This window comes from Haliotis rufescens, unplaced genomic scaffold (genome assembly GCF_023055435.1).
Source record: "Haliotis rufescens isolate VD_foot unplaced genomic scaffold, xgHalRufe1.0.p SCAF_12, whole genome shotgun sequence".
Classification (NCBI taxonomy): domain Eukaryota; kingdom Metazoa; phylum Mollusca; class Gastropoda; order Lepetellida; family Haliotidae; genus Haliotis; species Haliotis rufescens.
This window is the reverse complement of record NW_025963802.1, coordinates 28,357,869-28,379,404: the sequence shown is the minus strand read 5'-3', so window position 1 is coordinate 28,379,404 and position 21,536 is coordinate 28,357,869. Positions and strand designations below refer to the sequence as shown.

Genomic DNA, 21,536 nt, shown 5'->3' with positions numbered 1-21,536 from the left:
GACCGCCCCCCAAAGGGTGTAAGGTACGGCACCAACGCAAGCGTCGCTGTCGATGGATCTGTTGCAAACAGGGACGATAACTGGTCTTCTGGGCCAGATTCCAGCCTGGCGAAGATGGTTCCTGACAGTCTTGTCCGATATCCTCCTCAAACCTGTGGTCTCCGTAGTTGTGACATTGTGATGACGTAGGTGGAACAGTCGAATGTAGCGATCGTGTGCAGGGGTGGTAACTCTTGGTCGACCGGTTTGCAGTGGAATTCGGCCAGGAAGGCGGCAAATGGTGCTGTGGTGGACGTTGAAGTGGCGTGCAACAGAAGACCGTGATTTCCCCCCTTTGGATACGTCAAATGGCGATGTTCCGATCGGCAGCGCTGAGTCTCGGCATTTTCGAACTTGAAAAATGTTGACAATTGAATGACAAATTATTGGCTCATGATTGCCTTTTTATAGCCACTACCACGAGTAACGAGTTACGAACTTGCACGTGCATTTTGCTTTACTGTTTTCCTCCATGACATTTTTGAACAAGTGTGAAAACATGCCGTTTAAGACATTCCAAATCGCAGGGGTTGCGTTTTGACCACCTTTTGTCGAATATCAGGCCACCAACATTTTCCAATAACATATATCCAATTTATATACCGGATATTTTGTGAAGTCGGGTTCAGTGAACTACATACTACCTGTGCGTTTCCTATTTTGAAGAGTGTACTTGCTTGCCTAATAAGGGTTGACTGTTATGGGTCGGGAGGCTACAATGTGTGACCTGGCTGATACAACTGAAATATTGTTGACTGGCGCAGAACAGCAACTCAAAAAACTCAGATAATATAATCAACTGGGATTTCGATTAATAAAACCATGTATGCTACATACTATTACATTAACCGTATACACACAGGTGTTAATATCAATACCCTCTGTTGTAAGAGACAGATTGTAAGTAAACACTCCCTTAAGGTTATGTTAACGTCTAACGGATGCTCATTCGGATGGCATCCACAGGTAGCGGATTGTACGGAGTGGACCCAAATTTGGTATCTACGCGGTCATGAATTACAAAGGTGTGACGTCACAAACAATTATTGGTGACGTCACAGTCTTGTGACATCATAGAAGAGAAGCTCAGTTACAAGGAGATCATCGAGCTGATTGCATGTTATATGTGGGGACTTCTCTCTGAAACATTTCTGTAATTATTGACGTTGATTTCACTTAATTTTGCCTGCAACGAAGAATGAGCTTCAAAAGTAAGTTTTGATTATCTAAACGTGATTGAAATGTTATGATATTATAAGAAATAAGAAATATGTATTTCTGAAGAGAATTTGTATACTTGTATACATTTGTGTATTGGACCTACCTTTAGAATTCAGCACCACTCGACGGACTCTCAGAAAACTTGGCTGCTAGTCTTAGTGACTTGTGACCTACGGCAGTGATCGTCCTGAGAAAAGGCTGTGGTTCTGAACTTTGTAGGTGCTCATGATATTACTCATACCCATAAATGATAGAAAAAAATATATATTTCGTAAGAGAATGTGTATACTTGTATAGATTCTTCATACACACTGCGGTAAAATATTTGAATGTCTGCAGGGATGTAAGCATTCGATGAGTCATGTGTACTGCACAGAGGGATAGTTTTCAGATCAACCCCAAAGACCGCACCTGTATCCTCGCACTGACCCGCATATGTACAGTGTTTTCAACATCAGTCGCGGTGGTGAGGCGTCCACGTCCGATAGTCACAGTGAAGCATCATCGCCAACAGAAATCTCCACAATGCCACCCACATCTAGTGTCCTGGTAGTGTCTGCTGATGAAGTCTCGTCCAGGACGTTAGGCTCATCTCAAGGTGGTGCTGGAGACCCACGGACTTGCCGACGGAAGCAGGGAAAGTCCTATGCATGGCTACACAGAGGTACGTGTTGTGAATCGCGGAATGAGATGAAAAGTCGGATGAACAGATACAGTGGCAAAAAGAATATAACATATCACATTTCAGATCGTAATTGAAACAGTATGTTTGTTGAATATAATGTCTGTGTGTGGTTGATCAGTTTGTTGTTGTTTACCTAGACTTAACCTTGGAAGATGAATACAATATCGCAACAGTAGAATGGGAGGATCTTGACGACAACTGCTCGAGGTGAGTTTCTATAGAACTGCATGTACGAGTCGAGTGATTGATGCAAAGAACTGATGGCTCGAGGAATATACCGTAAGTGTTTGTCGTAACTTAATTACATGAATAGGAAGGGAAGTAACTTTTTGATTTGTCATTCCCAATGCGACATTTGTAAATTAACCTGATCGACAGTTCCTTTAGATATCACGTAAACAAGGTCAAAATGTATGTTTATTCCATATTTGGAAAAAAATATCCTCTAACCAATTTATTAAAAAAGTGGGCTTAATGTTTATTACATTTTAAGTATAAATGTTGTTTTCGACCACCGACTGCGTGTTTTTGTGGGAAATATCCTTAAATTAGGAGAAGCATCATGTCTGTCGTGTGTGTATGTTCAAGGTGCCAACCCACGGCCACAGCTGCTCCGTCCAAAGCATCCTTTAAACCACCCTCCCGTTCATCTGACGAACAGGGCAGTTCACAACAGAGATTAAGGAACGCAGGTCGGACAGATGGAGACGTACACTATACAGAGTATCATCTTCATCAATGGTTCACCAATTTCAGCGACATCAAGAGGCGAATCAAGCACATCTCCTATGTTGCCTTATTTGAACCACGTGCCGTTACAGTCACCGATGTTTACCATACCACTATCACAGAAGACATGAGCAGAAGGCCGAACATCAAGACACGATGCCTGAAGCGATCACTGAGCTCAGAAGTATCCCATGACATTGATGAACGCCATCTTCCTTTAAAGAAGAGAAAGAGATGCATGACAGCTGCCACCACCAATACTGCAGCCACAACAGGCACAGGCGGTGGAGTCCCGCCACTTGCAGCTCGACATGACCAGCCATCAGCTAGCCAGGCTGACCCTAGAGCTGCCATTCCCCTGTCCTCCACTACTGCTTCCTGTGCTGAACATCCTGCCGCACCACCATCCCCATCTCACCCGAGCAGCAGACGACGGGGCACAAAGACACTTGTCACATGGGAAAGCTGTTTGCCCCTGAAAAACAAGACAAGTTAATGTTTCGAAGGTAAACCCTACACTGCTGCATATAGTAATCCACCTATTGCAAGGATTCTTTTATCGAAGCTAAAACTATTAGTCACGTTAAACTGATTTTGGGGACTTTCAGACCAAGTATTGTAGATTCCGCGAAACTAAATAAGAAGTTTTTGTTAGCACAACACCCATGAGAAACGAGATACTGTGTCTGACAAATAAAGTAGGTGATTGACACATGCATCTACTTCCGTCTTTCCTCTTGTCAAGAACTCTTGTTATAGTCTAGCTCATATATAGTAACCTTGAATAGTGATGATCTTGTGGGATATGGTTTCATTTTCACAACCAGACAACACCAGTTAGTACACTTCACATAAGACCCTACAGTAATGTGAAATTATCCTTCATACGTATTCACATGGAAGATTATATACTTCTTTACATTTAGCTGTTTGTTTACTTTAACACATTTACATTGTGAGTATCGTCAATACTTCACGGTCTTGGTGACACTAAATGTCTTCACATTTAACGGTTTACTTATTTTCCTTTACACTATGAGCATCGTCATTACTTCACGGTCTTGTTTACACTGTGAAGGACAAATGAAGATGTTCATAAAGGTGACGCGGTGAAGTGCCGCTTTGTTTCCGTATTGACCTACTTTAAGTTAACTCTTATCGATGTAAAAACAATATTCCAGCTAAATTATGGCGATCTGTAAATAATTGTGTCTTCGACAGTCAATTGAGATACTATGAAAGCCATCAACAAGGTCAGCGAGCCTGACCATCCGGTCCCCTTAGTCGCCTCTAAGTATAGTCATCTTTTACGACAAGTACCAGTTCTGACCCGAATCTTCATGGGTTAATACAACACTGTAAAAAATGAGGGTGCATTGTGAGACGTCTTTGTGGATTAACCAAGGATGCTTTTTCTTTCAGGTTGCCGATACCACTAGGAGGATGAAAATGTATTTTTCTCACGAGAGAATATATCTAATTATATTTTTCACTATAACCATCATATATTTATGATTATTATATATTGTATATTTTATATGGATTGTTATATATGTCCATGTCAACATGATTAAATGTCAAATGTATCGTCACTTGTGTTCTTTGCCTGTTCAGACATTGGTTAGTTTACTGATATATACACTCTTTAAAAAAAATAAACGCACGGGTAGATTTTTTATAAATTTATTGTACCTTATAAAGTCCATATATTTAACTCAATATCATACAAATATGACATTTTGGAGCTCAATAGTCACATGTTGTCGTTGTACAAAGGCATTGAAAACTGTTCATTGTCATGTCACATAAGGCCACAAGGTTGCGCTGAGCTCAGTATCTCGTGTGACCGCCTCGGGCAGCAATCACGGCTCTGTATCTCCTCGGCACTGACTGGATAAATGTACGAATTTGGTCCTGCGGAATTCTGCTTGAAACGCGTTGGCCAGTTGTGGGAGTGTGACGTTGACGTACACGTCGATCGAGTTCATCTCAGAGGTGTTCGATTGAGTTGAGATCTGGTGATCTCGACGGTCAGGGCAAGGCGTTGATGTTGGCATTATAAAGGTAGTCTACCGTGACACGAGTTGTGTGCGGTGGAGCGTTGTCCTGTTGAAGAAGGTGAGGTTGAAGAATTTGATTAATGTAGCGATTTGCCGTCAAATGTCCCTGAACCACAACCAAGTCAGATCTCGTGGTGTAGGATATGGCCCCCCGGCCACGCCATGACACAACCTCCAACGAAATTGTCGAATTCACGTACACAATGTCGGGCAAAACGCTCATTTCGACGACGATAAACACGTTGTCTTCCATCTCGCCGGAGAAGAAGAAATCCTGGACCAAACACGCTAGAGCTCAGTGGCAGGTACACGGCTCCACGTGTTCGGGGCACGATAACACATTTATAAGCCGGGTACGGGTTGTAGCCACCGGATCATGTAGCTGGCACTTACAAGCAGGAGTCCATGGGATCGACCCATCAACGCCCGGAATCCGCATGGGGCCTTTATATTTGGGATGAACTGGCATCACAACTTGTCTCGGTTGAAGTTTTCCTGACTGGGACCAGAGATTCTGCTGGAACCAAGTTTTGTGCCCCTAAAGGTGGCCACGCTATATCAGTACGCTTCTGTCTCCCCATCTGTCCAGGAGAGTAACGCCTTTCGGCCCTATGACAAGTTGTTGATAGCTGCCCGTGTAAAACCGACACACAAATCGGCTGCAGTGGGTGAGTGAGTGTGTTGCTTGAGGTTACCTTTTGCAAATTTTTCCAACATCCCCATCACAGCGAAGGACACTGCGAATGAGTTTCACATGCACACCATGCAAGGGAGTCGACGACTTAGGGAGCCGAGGCGTCACTCCCCCTTCCGTTATTAACTCTCTGACAATAACCTCACCAATCAAACACACGGGGGCACTAACAATAAGCCGTATTACTGTATGCATTCAGTATTTGTAAATGTAGTTTTCACATTTGTTTATTTGTGGAATATAGGCAGACGTCAATCGGCCGCTAAAGTACTGTCGGAAATGCTAGAAAAATTCTTTTTGCCTGTTAAAACAAGATATTATTTTTCACAGACTGTTGTTATTGAAATATCGAGTAGCTACCGATCGACCTACCTGTGGTTTGAAGTATTTCAGTAACAATAACGGACTATAGAAATATTCGCACGTGACTCCGTTATAATGATGATAATGTAGTCTTCATAAAACATCTAATCCACACACAAAAATTATTTTGAGAAAGTTCTAGATGTGCATCTTCTAAAATGACAAAATGACGCTGCGTTTGTTTAGTTAACATTGCTCCCATGATACCGAACTGCCCAAGCTATTGGGTTTTCAATTCATAGCATCAATTCTACGGTATGATAAATAAAACAAAACAGGGATAGGGGTGGTCTCAAAAACAAAACTGGGACGTAAACGTATGTCAGACAGCTTTGATACAGGGTGATTAGGCGTATAGTGTACAAGCTTTATGAGCAGAAGGTAGCCCGGACTTGTAGTAAATTTTGGGAGGAATTAAAGACACAATTAATGTTAACTGCACTAACTATTGCTCTACAAGAGATGGGATTTCGATACACTGCGCGTGGCGATGACCGAGGTCTTTTCAGGAAAAAATATTCCATCCTGTCTATGAGGTCACATTATCTCCGAACCATTCATAACTATCACAGTCAGGGCGTCCAGATAATTTACCTTGATGAATCATTCCACTGACTACATGTGGCTATCGGCAGATGGACAAAAAGCACACATAGACCATCAGGTAAAGGTAGTCGTGTCATTGATTTGCACATTGCAACCCATGATATGGGGCTAATTGATGGATGTATGCTAGTTTTCGAGGCGAAATAGAAAACTGGTGATAGGAGGTGATGTGTTCATAGACTGGTTGGAACTTCAGCTATTGCCCATTTTAAACAACGTCGGGTGTCATTGTCATAGATAACGCCAATTAATATTACGTCCGGGAATCAGATACTTTCGCCCAACCATGAGTAGTCTGAAGGCGACCATACAGGAATATATGACATTGTCGACTTCAGAACATATGAGACGAAAGTTCAACTCGTGGAGAAAATTCGGCTTAATAAGAACCCGGTAAAGTACAGGACATATGTGCTGGCGGCACAACACGGTTACGTTGTCTTACGTACGCCAGTCAGACATTGTGAGCTCAACCCTGTTGTGCCCATCATGGCTAAATGTAAAGGGTTCGTGGCAAGACATAACACAACATTCAAAAGTACAGATTCATATACGTCATCAGCGGAGATAAATGCTACCTCAAGAAATCATCTGTAGAACAACAAATACTTCTGGATTCCAAAACCGCAACCTTCCAATACTCATCCCGTTTCATAGCTCTTAACTAGTCCATCATGTTTCCAAGCACATATAATGTAGTACATATCCTTAATTGCTACCCGATCAAGGCACATGTCAATTAAGTACAATAACAGCAATATTTTGAGACCACACCCAACTCGGTGACATTTGCACCTGGGAGAATGCACGGGGCGGTCTGAGGTCATCACCTCGGGACAGGTGTCAGGTAATTACCTCAGGTTATAGACCATTTCATACATGCCTGACAACACACGAATATTTTCTTAGTTGATCATCATTTTACTTGTAAAAGTACATTTGAAGGGTAATCACAGTGTCAGTTAGGACAGGATAGATTAGGGCAATTTGCGTCATTTTGATATATGCCCTTTTTGTAGTCATATGACTCGTATTTATGAAATCAAGCCAGAAAAGCATTTTTTCTCAAGCTGCTTGCATATAATTCATACAATCCACCCAAACCTTATATTAAAATTGTTCACGGATATTAGTATAACCCCTTATCCCATTCACTTTGTGAACATGTTATATGATTACCTTAAAATTTCAATTAACGTACCGACAAAACAAATGTCATGTATGGGGAATTATCTCCAGCGTCAGCTAACACAGAATAACAAAGGTTATATATATGGGCCAATGAGGAGGCACACACTACACTGTACCCATTTGATATAAACAAAAAAAATAAATATTGTTGTTCATCGATCCGATGATATCAATATATTGCCATCAAGTAATCAAACATGGCCTATTGTGAGTGTAATTTTGTTCAAATTAACTGCCCGAATAATGATAACATATAAGTAAGTTATATTCAAAGAACAATTAGTATACATATAGTATGACAACTGACAACTGTCCAGGAATGGCCACTACTGGTACCGCTGTTTCTTAGTGCCCATAAATTTCCAATTATCGTCAGTTGACCCATGTAACCGAAACTGGAAACTTTTAAATGTAATATTACTATCTACATACATTTTTAGCTCGATTTGACTTTGGGCGTTTGAGGCTAGTAGTGTTTCTTTTAGCTCTACGGGACTGCATGATAATTAATGGTTGGGTGCATGGCATTCGAATGGGTGAATGGCACAAAATGGACAGTTCTATATTTTTCAAATAAAAAAGTTATAAAAACATTAGACTCTATGTGGTGGTGGCCCATATGAAACACTGATGAGACTTTGTGTGAAAAGTTTTGATTTTTCGATAGAAGAATAATTATAGATCTACTCATGCCGCAAACCATTTCAACTCGTGTTGTCCGTAATTGGGATAATGAATAACTATGATTGGCTAACTTAAACTTTCGCTACATCCGGGGATGTCAGTAAAGATGGCGGCCCCTTGCGATCTTCGTGGTAATATTTTACTTACTCAGCTTTCTCTGTATTAGTTTTCTTTAGGCTATACACGCGATGATTCCATTTCACGAGTGTGATAATGATAATGGAGCCATTTGGTTGGGAGCCCAGGTTAGATGTAACCTCATTTTTGCATGAACTGTGTGGCAGTGGTTCGTGTTTGCAAGGAACATGCCCCTTGAATCAGTGAAAAAAACAGGTGTTTTGTCAACCTAGAAGAACGTTAAAAACGTCGCGTTTGTACATATCATTATTTTGTTTCCACTGTTTTCCACGAATGAGAGTCAAGAGTAATTCAAATTAAGAGTTGGATAACCAATCTAACGCTGCGGTAACCGTATCAGCAAATCTTCATCGCACGTTAAATGCTTCAGCAAGTGCATATGTCCTGTTAGTTTTATAGACAAATGCAACATAATTCACTTCCTAAGACATTTTGTCAGCCAAAAATCTTTACCATCTCCATGGCTCCAACCTAATAAGTACATAGAAAGTTGCATGATCGAATATATATCTATGATGCAATTGGGAATTGTTTTAGGAAGCGAATCGTGTTGCAGTTTTCATTGTGTTACAATTTATGTAGGATTTGACAGGGTGGTAAGTGCGGTATCTGCAATACATAAGGAAAACACTAGGGGGTAACAGCCTGCAGCTCTGTGTAGTGACACACACAGATATGGTTGCTGCTGCTAGAATGTATATGTGGACAATCAACTATTACATACATTTAATGTGTGAGAATATGAACTGACTTTATATAACGGCGAATGGTCCAAAGACCAGCAGTTTATTTGCTTAATCAGTATCATAACCTAGTTAATGATAGTAAATGAAGGACCTGACTGTGAGGTAATCTTTTAATTTCATGTGGTTTCTAATCCGATAAATTAATGCAAAGAAAGATGAAAATAAAAATGATATAATCTATAACTAGTAATCAGTGCCTTAAAGGGAATGAATATAACTTCCAAGTTCGAATAGCACCCCTATAATATTAATAGCACATGCTTGTCAGAAAACTATTACATTGAGCAAACTAAAATGTGGATTATTTGGTTACAATGTCAGACCAGGATGTTGTGTCATTGTAACTTGACAATGTAAATCTGTGCTCTTGTAAAAACACGGATTTGACATATTTTGTTGTGTAAAATCACCTTTTTTGAATGAGTTGGAAGACTTCAGAGCAGAGTTGTTAACAGATCAAACAGCTAAAACTAGTAAAGAAATGTGAAAATAATTTTATAAATTTTATATTTTTATGATTGGGATTACTACAGGACTCCTTATTGTTAATTGTATGTATTTCGAACACTGAGATGAATTGAAACCATGGAAAAAGCAATGACTCATCACAGCTTTCATTGAAGAAGCCCGAGATAAAGAAATGAGCTTTCTTCTTACTTGATATGTTGCTATAAAAAAACAAATTTTTTATCTGCTTTAACATACATATACTGATTTAGAGATGTTTTCTTATACTTGTTCTTTTGAAGCACCTCAATTTCCACTGCAAGTGCTTGAATAAAGACAAACTTTGCAAAATAAACGTGTCTACTCGACCAAAGTGCACCACTGATCATGTATATGATTGAGCAGATTACTTCAGTGTAAGGGGGTAGTGACTAGTAATAGTAGTATATTCCCCACATGAGATGTTGTTGGTGGTATTCAAGGTTTTCTTTTGTAATGTAAGGAACATCACAACATTATAGTCAATGAACCAATACTTTGGTAGTTTATATCCTTTTTTATCGGACGAAGGGAAAGATATTCCTGTATAAATCAGTAGCTGTCATGTTAGGTACTGAAATATTGATGTGTAAAATCTGAACCTAAACGGGGCGGTCGGGTAGCCTAGCGTTTAAAGCGTTAGCTCGTCACGCCGAAGACCCGGGTTCGATTCCCGACATGGGTACAATGTGTGAAGCCCATTTCTGGTGTCCCCCGCCGTGATATTGCTGGAATATTGCTAAAAGATTAATGATAATTTATGGTTTCAGAAGTTCTAGAAACTACAACTACAGTAAAGTCAGAACCAGGGACAACAGATTATAAAATCATTGACCATGACGATGCAGGTGAAGACACCAGACAGATGGACACTGCTTTTCCTCAAGGTCAGTATTAATGGACACAGTGCAATATAAGGTATAGCTAACTGTATCCTCTTATTGCACATCGCTTATTATGTTTTGTAATAAGTGCTACAACTGAGGGTGACATGACACCCAATTAGTGAAAGTGTACCAATGTGTGCTGGAGGATTTTCAAAGTCTTTTATTGACAACAAGTAATAAAATATTCATATGAGAGATCTAATTACCTATTTCACTTTAATCCCTTACTTCCAAACATGTATCTTTTATGTCAGTCTTAGTGAACACTGAATAAGGTTTCCAGGAAGACTTACCTCAAGGAAACTGCTACCAGTTTTTGTCAATACTGCATATTATTGTAAACAAGCTGTATGCAAGTGATCTAACACCTGCAGTGGTAGAAACTACCATTTTTAGTCCATTAGTCCTTATGATGGTAACATATAGCAAAATAAAAAGAAGGGCAAATTTCAACTAGTCCTTATGATACCTTAACTATTGGGCATTTTGGCTAAGACTACAGGACTAGTGCCAATTTCTTGGGTGTACCTAGCTTGGCTCATATTACTGAAAATCAAGTGTCTTGCATCATGTTTACGATGTATTTTGCCTGTTCTAATCTATCCCCTTGCACATAGTCTCAGTCTAATCACAGTTATAACAAAGCTGTCTTTAGTTATGAAAGATTGTATTCAAGCATTATATTGACCTAAATCCGTTGTGTCATGTCACTAAGTAGATATTGAATTACCATGTTAGAAACTCTGATGCACCATGTTGCAGGGGAGACAACTCAGAGCACATGCATCCAAACAGCTGAAATTGGTACAGAGACTTCAGGCAACATGAGTCACGAGACCCTGGAGTTGACCAGTGACGAGGCCCGTGATATTGAGGACATGTTGACTGAGAGAGAAGATGATGATGATGAGGTCACCATTTTACCAACTGATCCCCAGAATAGCTTCCGTGTCCTCATGGAGGTTGGGGTGCAGGCCAATGACTATGACATAGAGCGGAGGTCAGGCAGGCTGCCGGCCAGACAGAGGATCATCCCAGCCAAATTTAGGTATGGATTGATGTGTAGGAATGAATCTGAATTAAGTGAATCTTGAGGTTAATTGTCTGGACCACACATTAAGCATAGCACTCTGACTATCATAAGTCTTTATGTAGGGAAGATATGACTGTCCTTGCACAAAGATTGCTTTCTGGAAAAGGAACCAGACTCTTTATCTCCTAGGTTGCTGTGATAACTGCATTAATGCTGATCATGATGTAAATGTACATTCACTTACTCATGAGATAACATGTAGGTAAACTGGTGTTTGCAGGGACTTCAAGAATCCTGTGAACATCGATGAGGACACAGATGACTCTGACTTTGATCCAGACACGGAGCTGGTTCCACTCAAGAAAAAGTCAACAGGCAAAAGAGGTAATGTTTGTTCGCCCCAAATACTTCCAGTTAAGATTTCAGGGCATTTCATTTTCCCCACCGTTTTTTGTGTGACTAATGAGGATTGATTGGCTACAATGTGTGACCTGGCTGATGTGTGTTCACCCCACTGCCTTGCCTCTCAGTATTTACAGGGCACCAGCATAAATATTGTCCACTGTGGCTTTAAAACAACATAAAATGACCCACTCCCAAAGACATCCAAGTCATAAAATATTAGGAATATTAAAAGAATAGTATCTGAGGTAATATTTTTAACTTATCCCTCCACAACAGTGTGCAATATTTCTTCTTGTTCGGTTATATAACAGTGTAGAACATAGTGAAAACAATATTCACCTAAATATCTTCGGGTGCCTAGTTGTTCCTTTCCAATAAAAATATGAAAAACTGACAACTTACTTTCCTCACATGTTTCTTTCCCTGCCATTGTTAACACAACTCTTGGCACATGAAAGCTCAGTTTTGGTTTCCATTTCTCGTGCTTCTCTGCTGAATTCTCCACTTTTATTCCCTTTTCCTGTTGTAGACTTTTAAATATTATGGGTGATGTGGTCATTTCGGAGACTGTGTCGGGGGATGACAACAACATTCATCCTCTTCAAAAGTGAGTGGATTGTCATGGGAAGAAATCGGCTCATGAGCTCCATGACTGCCGGATCCCCTGCTCCTTGGACCAGCGATGCTCTGCTTATACACACTTATCCTCCCACTTTTTCAATGTTTACCTAGCTAAACTCTGAAATAGGGCTAACCAACAACTACAGCACCAGTCTTCGAACTCCTCTCTTAAGCCTGTGACTGTCTCCCTTTAAACCCTTCAGCAATGCATACAGTCTTGTCATGGATGGATCCGTCCTTGGGGCTACCCGCCTGGTTCATCGCCTCTTATACGGTGATCCACCCCCCTCTCTGTTTGCTTGAACTTGTCCGGGTACTACGATAGCGCCTGCCATAACTACTTGCACTTCTTGGGCTGCACCGTTTTCTTGCATACTGTCATCTGCCAGTGATGCCTATTGGCAAGCCCTGCCTGGCATCCCATCGTGTCAGTCGACCTGGAGTCTTGAGACGCCTCATCAGGCGCAGGCACCTCCTCACACGTATTTCCATTCGCCTAGTCAGGCCCTGTCTACCTTTCTCGCTCCTCTCCCAGCGCATCCTCATGTGGCGCCTCCTCAAGCGTTTCTCCATGCGCCGCTACAGACATTGTATCAACAAGCTCTACCTCACCCTCTACCTGGCCTCCCATCATTTTCCTCACAACAAGCGCACACTCTTCCACAACCATTGCCTCAGATGCAGTTTTTGTCTACTCAGGCACCACCTGTTCCCTCGTCATCTCAGGCGCAGCCATCACAACCTCGCCTCAAGTCGGTTCGCCACTGGTGACCTCTCCTCAGGGTGTCATTTCGGTATGACAGTTACCACTATAATCTCCTCAGTGTACTCCCATACTTCAGGCATCACCCGTCAAGAGTGATCAGGCGTCTCCTGTTGGTTAGGTATCGGGCTCTCCTGCTCGGTGTTCAAGATCTTGTTTGTCATCTCCTAACAGGTTGCCAAAGGTGTGCGTTCTTCTCCAAAGGCCTGCTCTTGTGTCTGAGGCTAAGGAGCAGCCACTCTAGGCCGCAAAAGATCAGATCCTGTGAATCATGGATGTCCTTAAATTCGAGGAGCCTGTCCAACTGCCTTCTGCCGAATGCTCCTTCGATCCCAAGAATAATTCACCATCTTACATTGCCCCTTTTCATAATTTGGATGACAGTATTCCTACTGTTGCAGCAGGCTTTGCATAAAGTAGCCCTTAAGGGTTCGCTTCCCCAACCCGCCATCACTTTGCCCGCTGTAAATTACACAGGATTTCCTTTCCATCTCCAGCGCTTTCCCTTGATGCAGATGATGCCTGTGGATTCTGACATTCGTTTGTCCCTCCTACCATTGTTGATTATTACTACTTTCATCAAGGATTTCTTGAGGGAATTGCTCTCAGCTCTGGATGAAATCATTCGTCTCTTGGAGAACTTAGCTCAACTCCTTATCCAAGGTTCAAGAGGTTTACAAGAAGGCTCTTTGCACTGCTCAGGCTGAAGCCACTGTTCATGCATTGCAGATGTGTATTCCCCACCTGGGTACCCAGTACACCCGGAGGATGCCATATCAACCAAGTACTAATCTTGGGAACCCTGGGCCTCAGGATTGTGGACCGTCCCATTTCTCGATTGGCATATCGATTTGGGTTGCATCTTGTTGGCCCAGTGGGATGTGATTCCCGTATCTGCTCCGACTCGCTGGAGGGCCATACTTAAAACTATTTCCCAGTCTACTCAGAAATCCACACCCATGCCCAGAGTCGTGGGATCTAAGTGTGTGGTGCATTCTCAGAAAGCATTGACGGATGGGGTTTTCTCTATGGCGGCGGCTCTTGCTAGTTGTCAGACACACCGCCCTTCTACGGCCTCCTTGTATGACCAGAAATGGTTATCCTTCAAGGCTTATTGTCCTCAACTTGATATGTATCACATTTGTCAAGCCGTACCCATTTGCCAGTTATGTGTCAGTCATTAACTTGTTCCTCGGCCCTTCCCATTCTACCCATATTGCCACTGCTCCTTAACTTGCCATTAGGTTACCGCCATTAAAGTTTCTACCTCTAGCCATGGTTCAATGTCAACTTCTGGTTTATACCCACGAACCTCTGTCTCATGTGGCATTGGTGCCTCTGACTCACTGCAGCACATGTCAGTGAACTCCAAGCTCTCGACGTCACCCTGATCAAATTTGACCATGGTCCACATGCAGAGGTACATCTTGGATTAACATGGGACTTAATCGCCAAAAATCAATTGCCAGGTCAGGCGAATCACACTTACTCTATCGCCCCGCGGATGAACATAGTTGGATCTAGTGACACAGAGGACATGTCCCTATGTCCTGTTCGTGTGTCACTCGTCATTTTCGGTATCAACATAAACCCTCCCGACCACTGAGGAGGGTTGCCAGAATATCTGCAAGAATACCCTGTTGTTTTGGGTTATGTTCCACCATTCTTTAGACTTATGACCATGCTGGGGTGGATCCACCTGGAGCTTCCCATCTACATGAAATTCGGGTGTTGTGTCCACAGTGGCACTTCACACAGCTCCGTCACAGACATTGTCCAAGGTTGTTTCACTATCGCTGTTGACTACTTGGAAAGGAGCGCCTGCCATTTTGGATGCCCATACTGGTACGCTTCCATGTTTGTTCTTTCTTTATATGGAATGATTACTGAGGTACTACATATCGTGGTTGTAACTACGGTTCCTAATCTTTCGAGTACCTCCAGTTGCAATGTAATTTCAGATGCAGCCTTGCCTGTAATTAGGCATGGTGGTGATGTATTATGGGACAAGTGAAGTTGAACACACCCATGGGTTAAAGACCATCTGGCAGTCTAATCTAGTCAGTGCTCTTCCCCGACAACTCAATCACAAATGGGGATATACAGTTGACCCAACCTGCCATCCTGCCATGGGATAATTGCATACTGTTGTGGTGGGATAAGTTAAAACATATTGGGTATCAGGGTATTCCCCTTATTTATATACTTATCCTGACACAACAGGTCATGACTGCCTGCATGTCCAGCCCCTCAACGCTTGGATCCACTTGTCACCTGTCTACGGGCGATTGTGGGGAAAGTGATGAGTAGTACAGGAGCATGCTGGGAGCGAGGTGGCCGGAGGGTGTGTTCTGGTGATTATTGTTTTCACAATGTTCTACACTGTTATATAGTCAAAGCAAGAAGGAATATTGCATACTGTAGTGTCAGGGTAAGTATATAAATGAGTGGGACACTCTGATACCCTATATTTCATGTTTGATTTGATGTAAATCTCAGAAGTTTAAATGTTTATTTGAATTTCCTTTTTATAACAGGTTTCTTTGTATAATATGTTCAGAGGAACTCTGGACCATCTGTAAACTAAGCTGCCTCACGTTTTGACCAACATGTTATTTTGCAGGGCGGCCCAGGAAGACTGCAAGTGATCAACCAACAGGTAAGTTTGTGATGTCCCTCACTCCAGATGAAAGTGTTATTGTAATGACTGGTGGGACAAGTGTAGTTTTATATCGGAAAAAGAAGACATATAACATTTAAGTATCGTTTAATGATATCATGACATCTTTGCATTCACATGTTAATTATTAGCACCCTCTTGAAATGGGACTGCTTTAAGTTTTTGTTGGAGTTTGGCCACCACTGGTGATTTTTCAAACGACTACAACTCAAAGATTATTGACATCACGAACTTCTTCCAAATGGTTATGAGGCTTTCTTCTGGAAATGGTCAAGGTCACGAGAAAAAGCGATAAAGCGCATAAAACTTAAACTAAAACAACATGTTCATGGATATGTCATTAAAGTTTTTAACTTATCCTGCATTACTACCCCTATGCTTTTACTGCTGTTGTTTTGCTAGAAGGACAGAGCTGTAAGAGGTCCAGGCTGCAGAAGTTGTTGTTCCAACCAGTTGTGTGGCATATACCCTCCCACAGCTACTACGTGACCAAAAGTGGCATTGTCACATGTAATCACATTACTGCTAGGAAGTAACTATTTTGGATCACACTGTTTTTAAGTATTAGGATTTATTTTTGATTTTTAAATAAATAGAAATAAAAACCAAACGTGTGGCAGACTTTCTGATAGTGCTGGCAGAGCCTCAGAACCAAGACTATTATCTTTGTTTGCTTAACCTTGGAATATGCCTTCCCCACCCAAGGATGGGCCCCTGCTTTAAAAACGTTGAGGTCAAAATATGTCAAAGGTCAAGGTCAGCATTCTATATTTTTTTCAAACATGATTGTATCATTGTTATGTCTCTACAGGCATTAAACTCTGTATTTGCATCTATCTTTACAAATCCAAACTCATCTAATGTTCGCTATGTCTATCATTGTTTGGGGTTATTGTGAAATATGACAGTATCATTTATTGCCAGTTACTGCTGCACTTTTACTTGTACGGTCCTGAGACTTGGACAGTTGTTGGATCTCAGGAAGTTGTTGTTTCAGGTCAAAGTCTGGAAGTAATGTTTTTGAACTGGAAGTTTGTTTGTTTGTTTTCGTTGTTAAACACCCCACACTACAATATCCCAGCTATTTGGTAATACTTGAGTCTGGACCAGACAATCCAGTGATTGATATCATGAGCATCAATCGACGCAATTGGGATATGATGACATGCATCAACAAATCAGCAAGCCTGGCCACCCGATCATGTTAGTCACCTCTTATGGCAAGTATGGGTTGCTGAAGACAATTGAAACCCGGAACGTCACGGGTTGGAACTTGGAGTAGATGGTGTTACGTTCAGATGTTAATCTTTGAGGAAATGGTGGTAATGGGTCTGTTTCTGTTCTTGCAAAGACCTCTAGTTTATCTTATATTTGCCTTTCCTAGAAACATAGATGCAACAGTATGTCAGGATACTTGACATACAAATTACTTACAATTCTAGATTCATTTATGACTTTCAGTTTTCTCTATTACATGTTGGTATTATATTCACAAAGCTCTAAGAAATGTGTCTTGGTTTCAGCACCTGATGTTAAAGAAGACAGTATTGAGGCCCTTGGGAGAATCATCCGAACTTCTACAGGCTTCAAGTGTCCTCGATGTGGCAAGACCTTCACTCAGAAAGGTAACACAAGGTGGACCTTCACTGACACTTGACTTGACACCAAATCAAAGATAAGGATTGTTTTCTAAAGCAATCCTTCTCTCTGGTCAAATCAAGACTATTGATGCTGAATAATGTTTTCTTGTTTACCTACAATTTGACTTTTATTTCTAGGAAATTTGAAAGTGCACATGTGGACACATACAACAGCCAGGCCATTTGCATGTGATTATGAAGATTGTGGCAAGAGTTATCGTAGCAACGAGAGCCTCCGGAGACACAAACTAGTTCATATGGGTATGTTCTTTGGAGCTCTGTAGTGCTGATCACAACGGTCCAAAACATGATACTTGACATTATGTTTTATGAAAAAATTTATATTTTGAAATTATCCTCAATTATCCAGGCTATTATTCCTGCAATCTGTTATGATTAATACCCTTGCCACCATGAGTTTGTTGGAGCCTGACTTGAATGGCACAAAGCTAAACTTAACTGTGCAATCAGATTTTACTGTTATCAACAGTACTTGACTCTCTTGCTGTGTATTGTCTCCAAAAGAACTGGGAACACCTGGTAGCATAGGGACTTCTCTTAATACTGGGGAAAACATCTTTTCCAGCCAAAAGTTCATTTTATTACTTTCTATCAGGTTATGTTGTTAAATGTTTGACATAGAGGGAGTTTTTCATTTTATGTATATTGACAGAAGTCTTATATAAGTTTAGTTATTTTGGATGTTTGAAGGGCCGTTATCCATAGTCTAACCGGTATAATGTTTCAGAATTTAATGCAAATATTATTGGATGACAGGGTCTTGTTTTGTTATCAGGTATCAAGCCGTTCGAATGCACAGATTGCAGTAAGAAGTTCTCAAGCAGTGTGACTCTGAAGGAACACATGACAATCCACAGCAACACCAAGCCCTACATGTGTGAGGTGTGCAACAGATCCTTCCGCCAAGTCAGCTGCTTCCGGCGCCACCTCATCACTCACACCAACAACACACCATTCGCCTGCCAGATATGTACCCGCCGCTTCTCACAGATGGTCTACCTCAGATCACACATGAAGATGCACACAGGTGATGAAGGGCACAGATGGACTTATCCTGCACTGGGAGGTGGGGTAGCTGGGAGGTTCAGGTGTAGTGCTGAAGACAGGGGTTTAATTCATGCCATGGGTGTCAGTGATGTCACAGGAATATTGCTAGCAGCTTGAAATCATTATCTATCCACATTATGACATAGTAGGGATGTCACAATTAATTTACGAATTCGGTGAATCGAACCGTATCCATTCATGAATTGAATTTGTTATTCGTGGCCACTAGAATCGAATATTTATGAATATGCAATCATGTACATTTACATACCCTGTACCTAAAAATATCCATAAGAACATATTATATGCATAGATTTCTTCAAAGACAACACACTTATTATATTTAGTTTGACAGTATTGTGGTCTCTGGTCACTTTTGCATTTGAGCAGATACTAGAATCTGGTTAAGTGCAGTATATAAATGTATAATATATTAATAATAATCAATTAACAAACCGTGTCATATAATATTTTTGTTATTTTTTCACTGAATGAATAACAGAAAATAAATCAACTGTTGACTTTTTATTGTATTCGTGATTTTATATTCATATTCATTACCCTATATTCGTGATACAAATCGTAATCGCCTCATGGTGTATTCATTGCAGCCCAATCTTTTTTTCTGGTTCTAACCAGGATTGATGGTTCTAAGTTGTCATGCTTATCTTAAGAGGGTGTAGGTCGCCCAACTGAGGATTGGATGGTTGAATAAATGGATGTCTGTAGTAACAGATTGTGTGGTTTGTTTGGCTTGGATCTGACAACCACCAGTGTTGTATTGTCAGCTGGTAGTGTCGAAGAACTTGTCTTTTGACACTTTCAGAGGCTTTGTGCTTCTTGTTTTGGGGTGTTTTACAATTACATTTGGGTGTTATGTTTTCTTAGGTGAACGCCCTTTCCAATGTGACAAGTGTTCCAAAGCTTTCGCTCATCAATCAGACTTGGCCAGACATAAGATCATACATACAGGTCAGTATTGTTTGGTAAAATGTGTTTAGTGTCACAATTAAAATCAGAAGAAATGTTTACATATTTAAATTGTTCAAGCTTCTTTGTTAGTTTCATGCTAATTGTCAAGCTAAGTTATCTTGTCATTTTACATTTAAGGAAAATTGGTCAGTTTGCATGGTTAGTTAGATGCTGCTGTGTGTTTCAGGTGTGAAGCCCTATGAATGTGAAGTGTGTTCTGCCAAATTCAGTGATCCATCAAGTAGACGTAGACATTTCCGTGAACACATGAGCACAAAGCCCTTTGAGTGTGCTCTATGTGGAGAGAAATTCAAGAGACAGAATCAGATCCGAGTGCACATGTCTCGGTGGCATGGTGGCCAGGTCAAACAGGGTGAGCAGGTGACCATGGCTGGTGGTCATCACTTGGTTGACCCGTCTGACACCACCGTTGTCAACATCATGATGCCAGGGACTCAAAAGAAATCTGCAGGACAGATTGATGTGGAAGCTCTGGCCAATCAGAGGAAGATTGTCAGTCTCATTCAGAATCTGAACACTGGATTTGTTGTGCAGGAAGTTGAAATTGCTTCTCCATCCAATCAGGGCGGAGGAGACAAGGACCAATCAGAAACTGAAACAGAGATTGGCCCACAGAATGAACAGAATCAAATAGAGATCCCTCTCAGTGATTTGCCATTGATTCAATCTGAGAATGGGAATGTTGAAAAGACTGTTATTGCCATTGCAGAGGTACAGGAAGATGGGAAGGGAGACAATGGAGCACTCCCTGTGGAGACTGCATACCAGATTATACAGGAGTTGGCCGAGGGTAATGATGAGCAACAGATATATGAGATTCAGTATCAGACAGCAGACAATCAACTGGAGACTAGTATTGTTCAGTTAGATAACAGACCGTCAAATGTTGCCACGGTTGCGATGAGTGAGCAAGACATGGCTGCTGCCACTCTCTCAGCTGCCACCACCGATGGTGTGGATTATGTGAAAGACCCTGACTTTGCCAGCCAGGAATACTTCAACTGGTTGTCTAACTTCACCGAGCTGTGTAAAGTGCTCAAGATTCCACTAAGTCAAGTTCTGTTTCAGAAGATCAGTCAGGTGCATAAATCAATAACAGATTTCATGGCAATGCCATCAGGTGTTCTCAATGATAAAGAAAATTTTAGAGTTTTAATGAGTATTTCTAAAGACTTAAATAATATCATTTCTAATCACCTTGCCTATGTGATGGAAAATATTGACTCATGTTAGGTACTGCCATAATCCTTCAAAGATCCTTGATTTTGCCATCTCTTCCGGCTCAGTGTACACCAGATGAAATACTTGGTTGGAATGGTTAGTTGTCCCTACAGAACTGGCTATTTATTTGTATCAACTTGAAACTGATATTTATTTCAGAATTGTAGATAACATAAACACAAAATAAATTGTTTGTTTTGTATTCACTGGTGTACTTTCATACTGCTGACTGACCCCTGAAAAAAATCCGGGGTAGAATAGGTCTTCAGCAACCCATGCTTCCCTGTGAAAGGTGACTATGCTTGTCGTAAAAGGCGACAAATGGGATCGAGTGGTCAGGCTCGCTGACTTGGTTGATGCATGTCATCGATCCAAATTGCTTGGATCGATGCTCATGATATTAATCACTGGATTGTCTGGTCCAGACTCGATTATTTACAGACCGCCGTCATATAGCTGGAATATTGCTGAGTGCGGCGTTAAACAACAAAGCAAACCAAAATCATACTGCTGACTGAAGCTTTCTTCAAAGACTAGAGGTAGAGCGTCCGCCCGGAGAGCGGAAGGTCCGGGGTTCAATCCC

At 41.2% G+C, this 21,536-nt stretch overlaps 2 protein-coding genes across 7 annotated transcripts; both read left to right on the top strand.

Moving 5' to 3' along the window:
* The first annotated feature begins 1,118 nt into the window (after window positions 1-1,118).
* On the top strand, window positions 1,119-4,261 carry LOC124116483. The gene is made up of 5 exons (XM_046477836.2): window positions 1,119-1,250; window positions 1,652-1,924; window positions 2,083-2,152; window positions 2,534-3,180; window positions 4,097-4,261. Exons 1-4 carry the CDS (start codon window positions 1,238-1,240, stop codon window positions 3,168-3,170), a joined length of 993 nt encoding a protein of 330 aa, XP_046333792.2. The 5' UTR covers window positions 1,119-1,237; the 3' UTR covers window positions 3,171-3,180; window positions 4,097-4,261.
* A 4,104-nt stretch (window positions 4,262-8,365) lies between these two features.
* On the top strand, window positions 8,366-21,155 carry LOC124116309 (zinc finger and SCAN domain-containing protein 2-like). 6 transcript variants are annotated; one of them, XM_046477591.2, is made up of 10 exons: window positions 8,366-8,403; window positions 10,413-10,529; window positions 11,292-11,577; window positions 11,843-11,946; window positions 15,975-16,010; window positions 17,555-17,656; window positions 17,810-17,932; window positions 18,468-18,719; window positions 19,628-19,711; window positions 19,899-21,155. In XM_046477591.2, the coding sequence occupies exons 1-10, from the start codon at window positions 8,367-8,369 to the stop codon at window positions 20,963-20,965; spliced, it is 2,208 nt and encodes a 735-aa protein (XP_046333547.1). In that variant the 5' UTR covers window position 8,366; the 3' UTR covers window positions 20,966-21,155. The 6 variants fall into 6 exon arrangements, with proteins under 6 accessions (XP_046333547.1, XP_046333556.1, XP_046333587.1 ...); XM_046477600.2 differs by lacking the exon at window positions 8,366-8,403 and adding an exon at window positions 8,542-8,605; XM_046477631.2 differs by lacking the exon at window positions 8,366-8,403 and adding an exon at window positions 8,559-8,642.
* Window positions 21,156-21,536: the final 381 nt, after the last annotated feature.

Coding starts and splice junctions, on each gene's coding strand:
- LOC124116483 (XM_046477836.2), top strand. Junction 1,925..2,082: donor CTATGCATGGCTACACAGAG/GTACGTGTTGTG, acceptor TTGTTTACCTAG/ACTTAACCTTGGAAGATGAA. Junction 2,153..2,533: donor CTTGACGACAACTGCTCGAG/GTGAGTTTCTAT, acceptor TGTATGTTCAAG/GTGCCAACCCACGGCCACAG.
- LOC124116309 (XM_046477591.2), top strand. CDS start 8,367: ATGTCAGTAAAGATGGCGGCCCCTTGCGATCTTCGTG. Junction 11,947..15,974: donor AAAGTCAACAGGCAAAAGAG/GTAATGTTTGTT, acceptor GTTATTTTGCAG/GGCGGCCCAGGAAGACTGCA. Junction 18,720..19,627: donor ACACATGAAGATGCACACAG/GTGATGAAGGGC, acceptor ATGTTTTCTTAG/GTGAACGCCCTTTCCAATGT.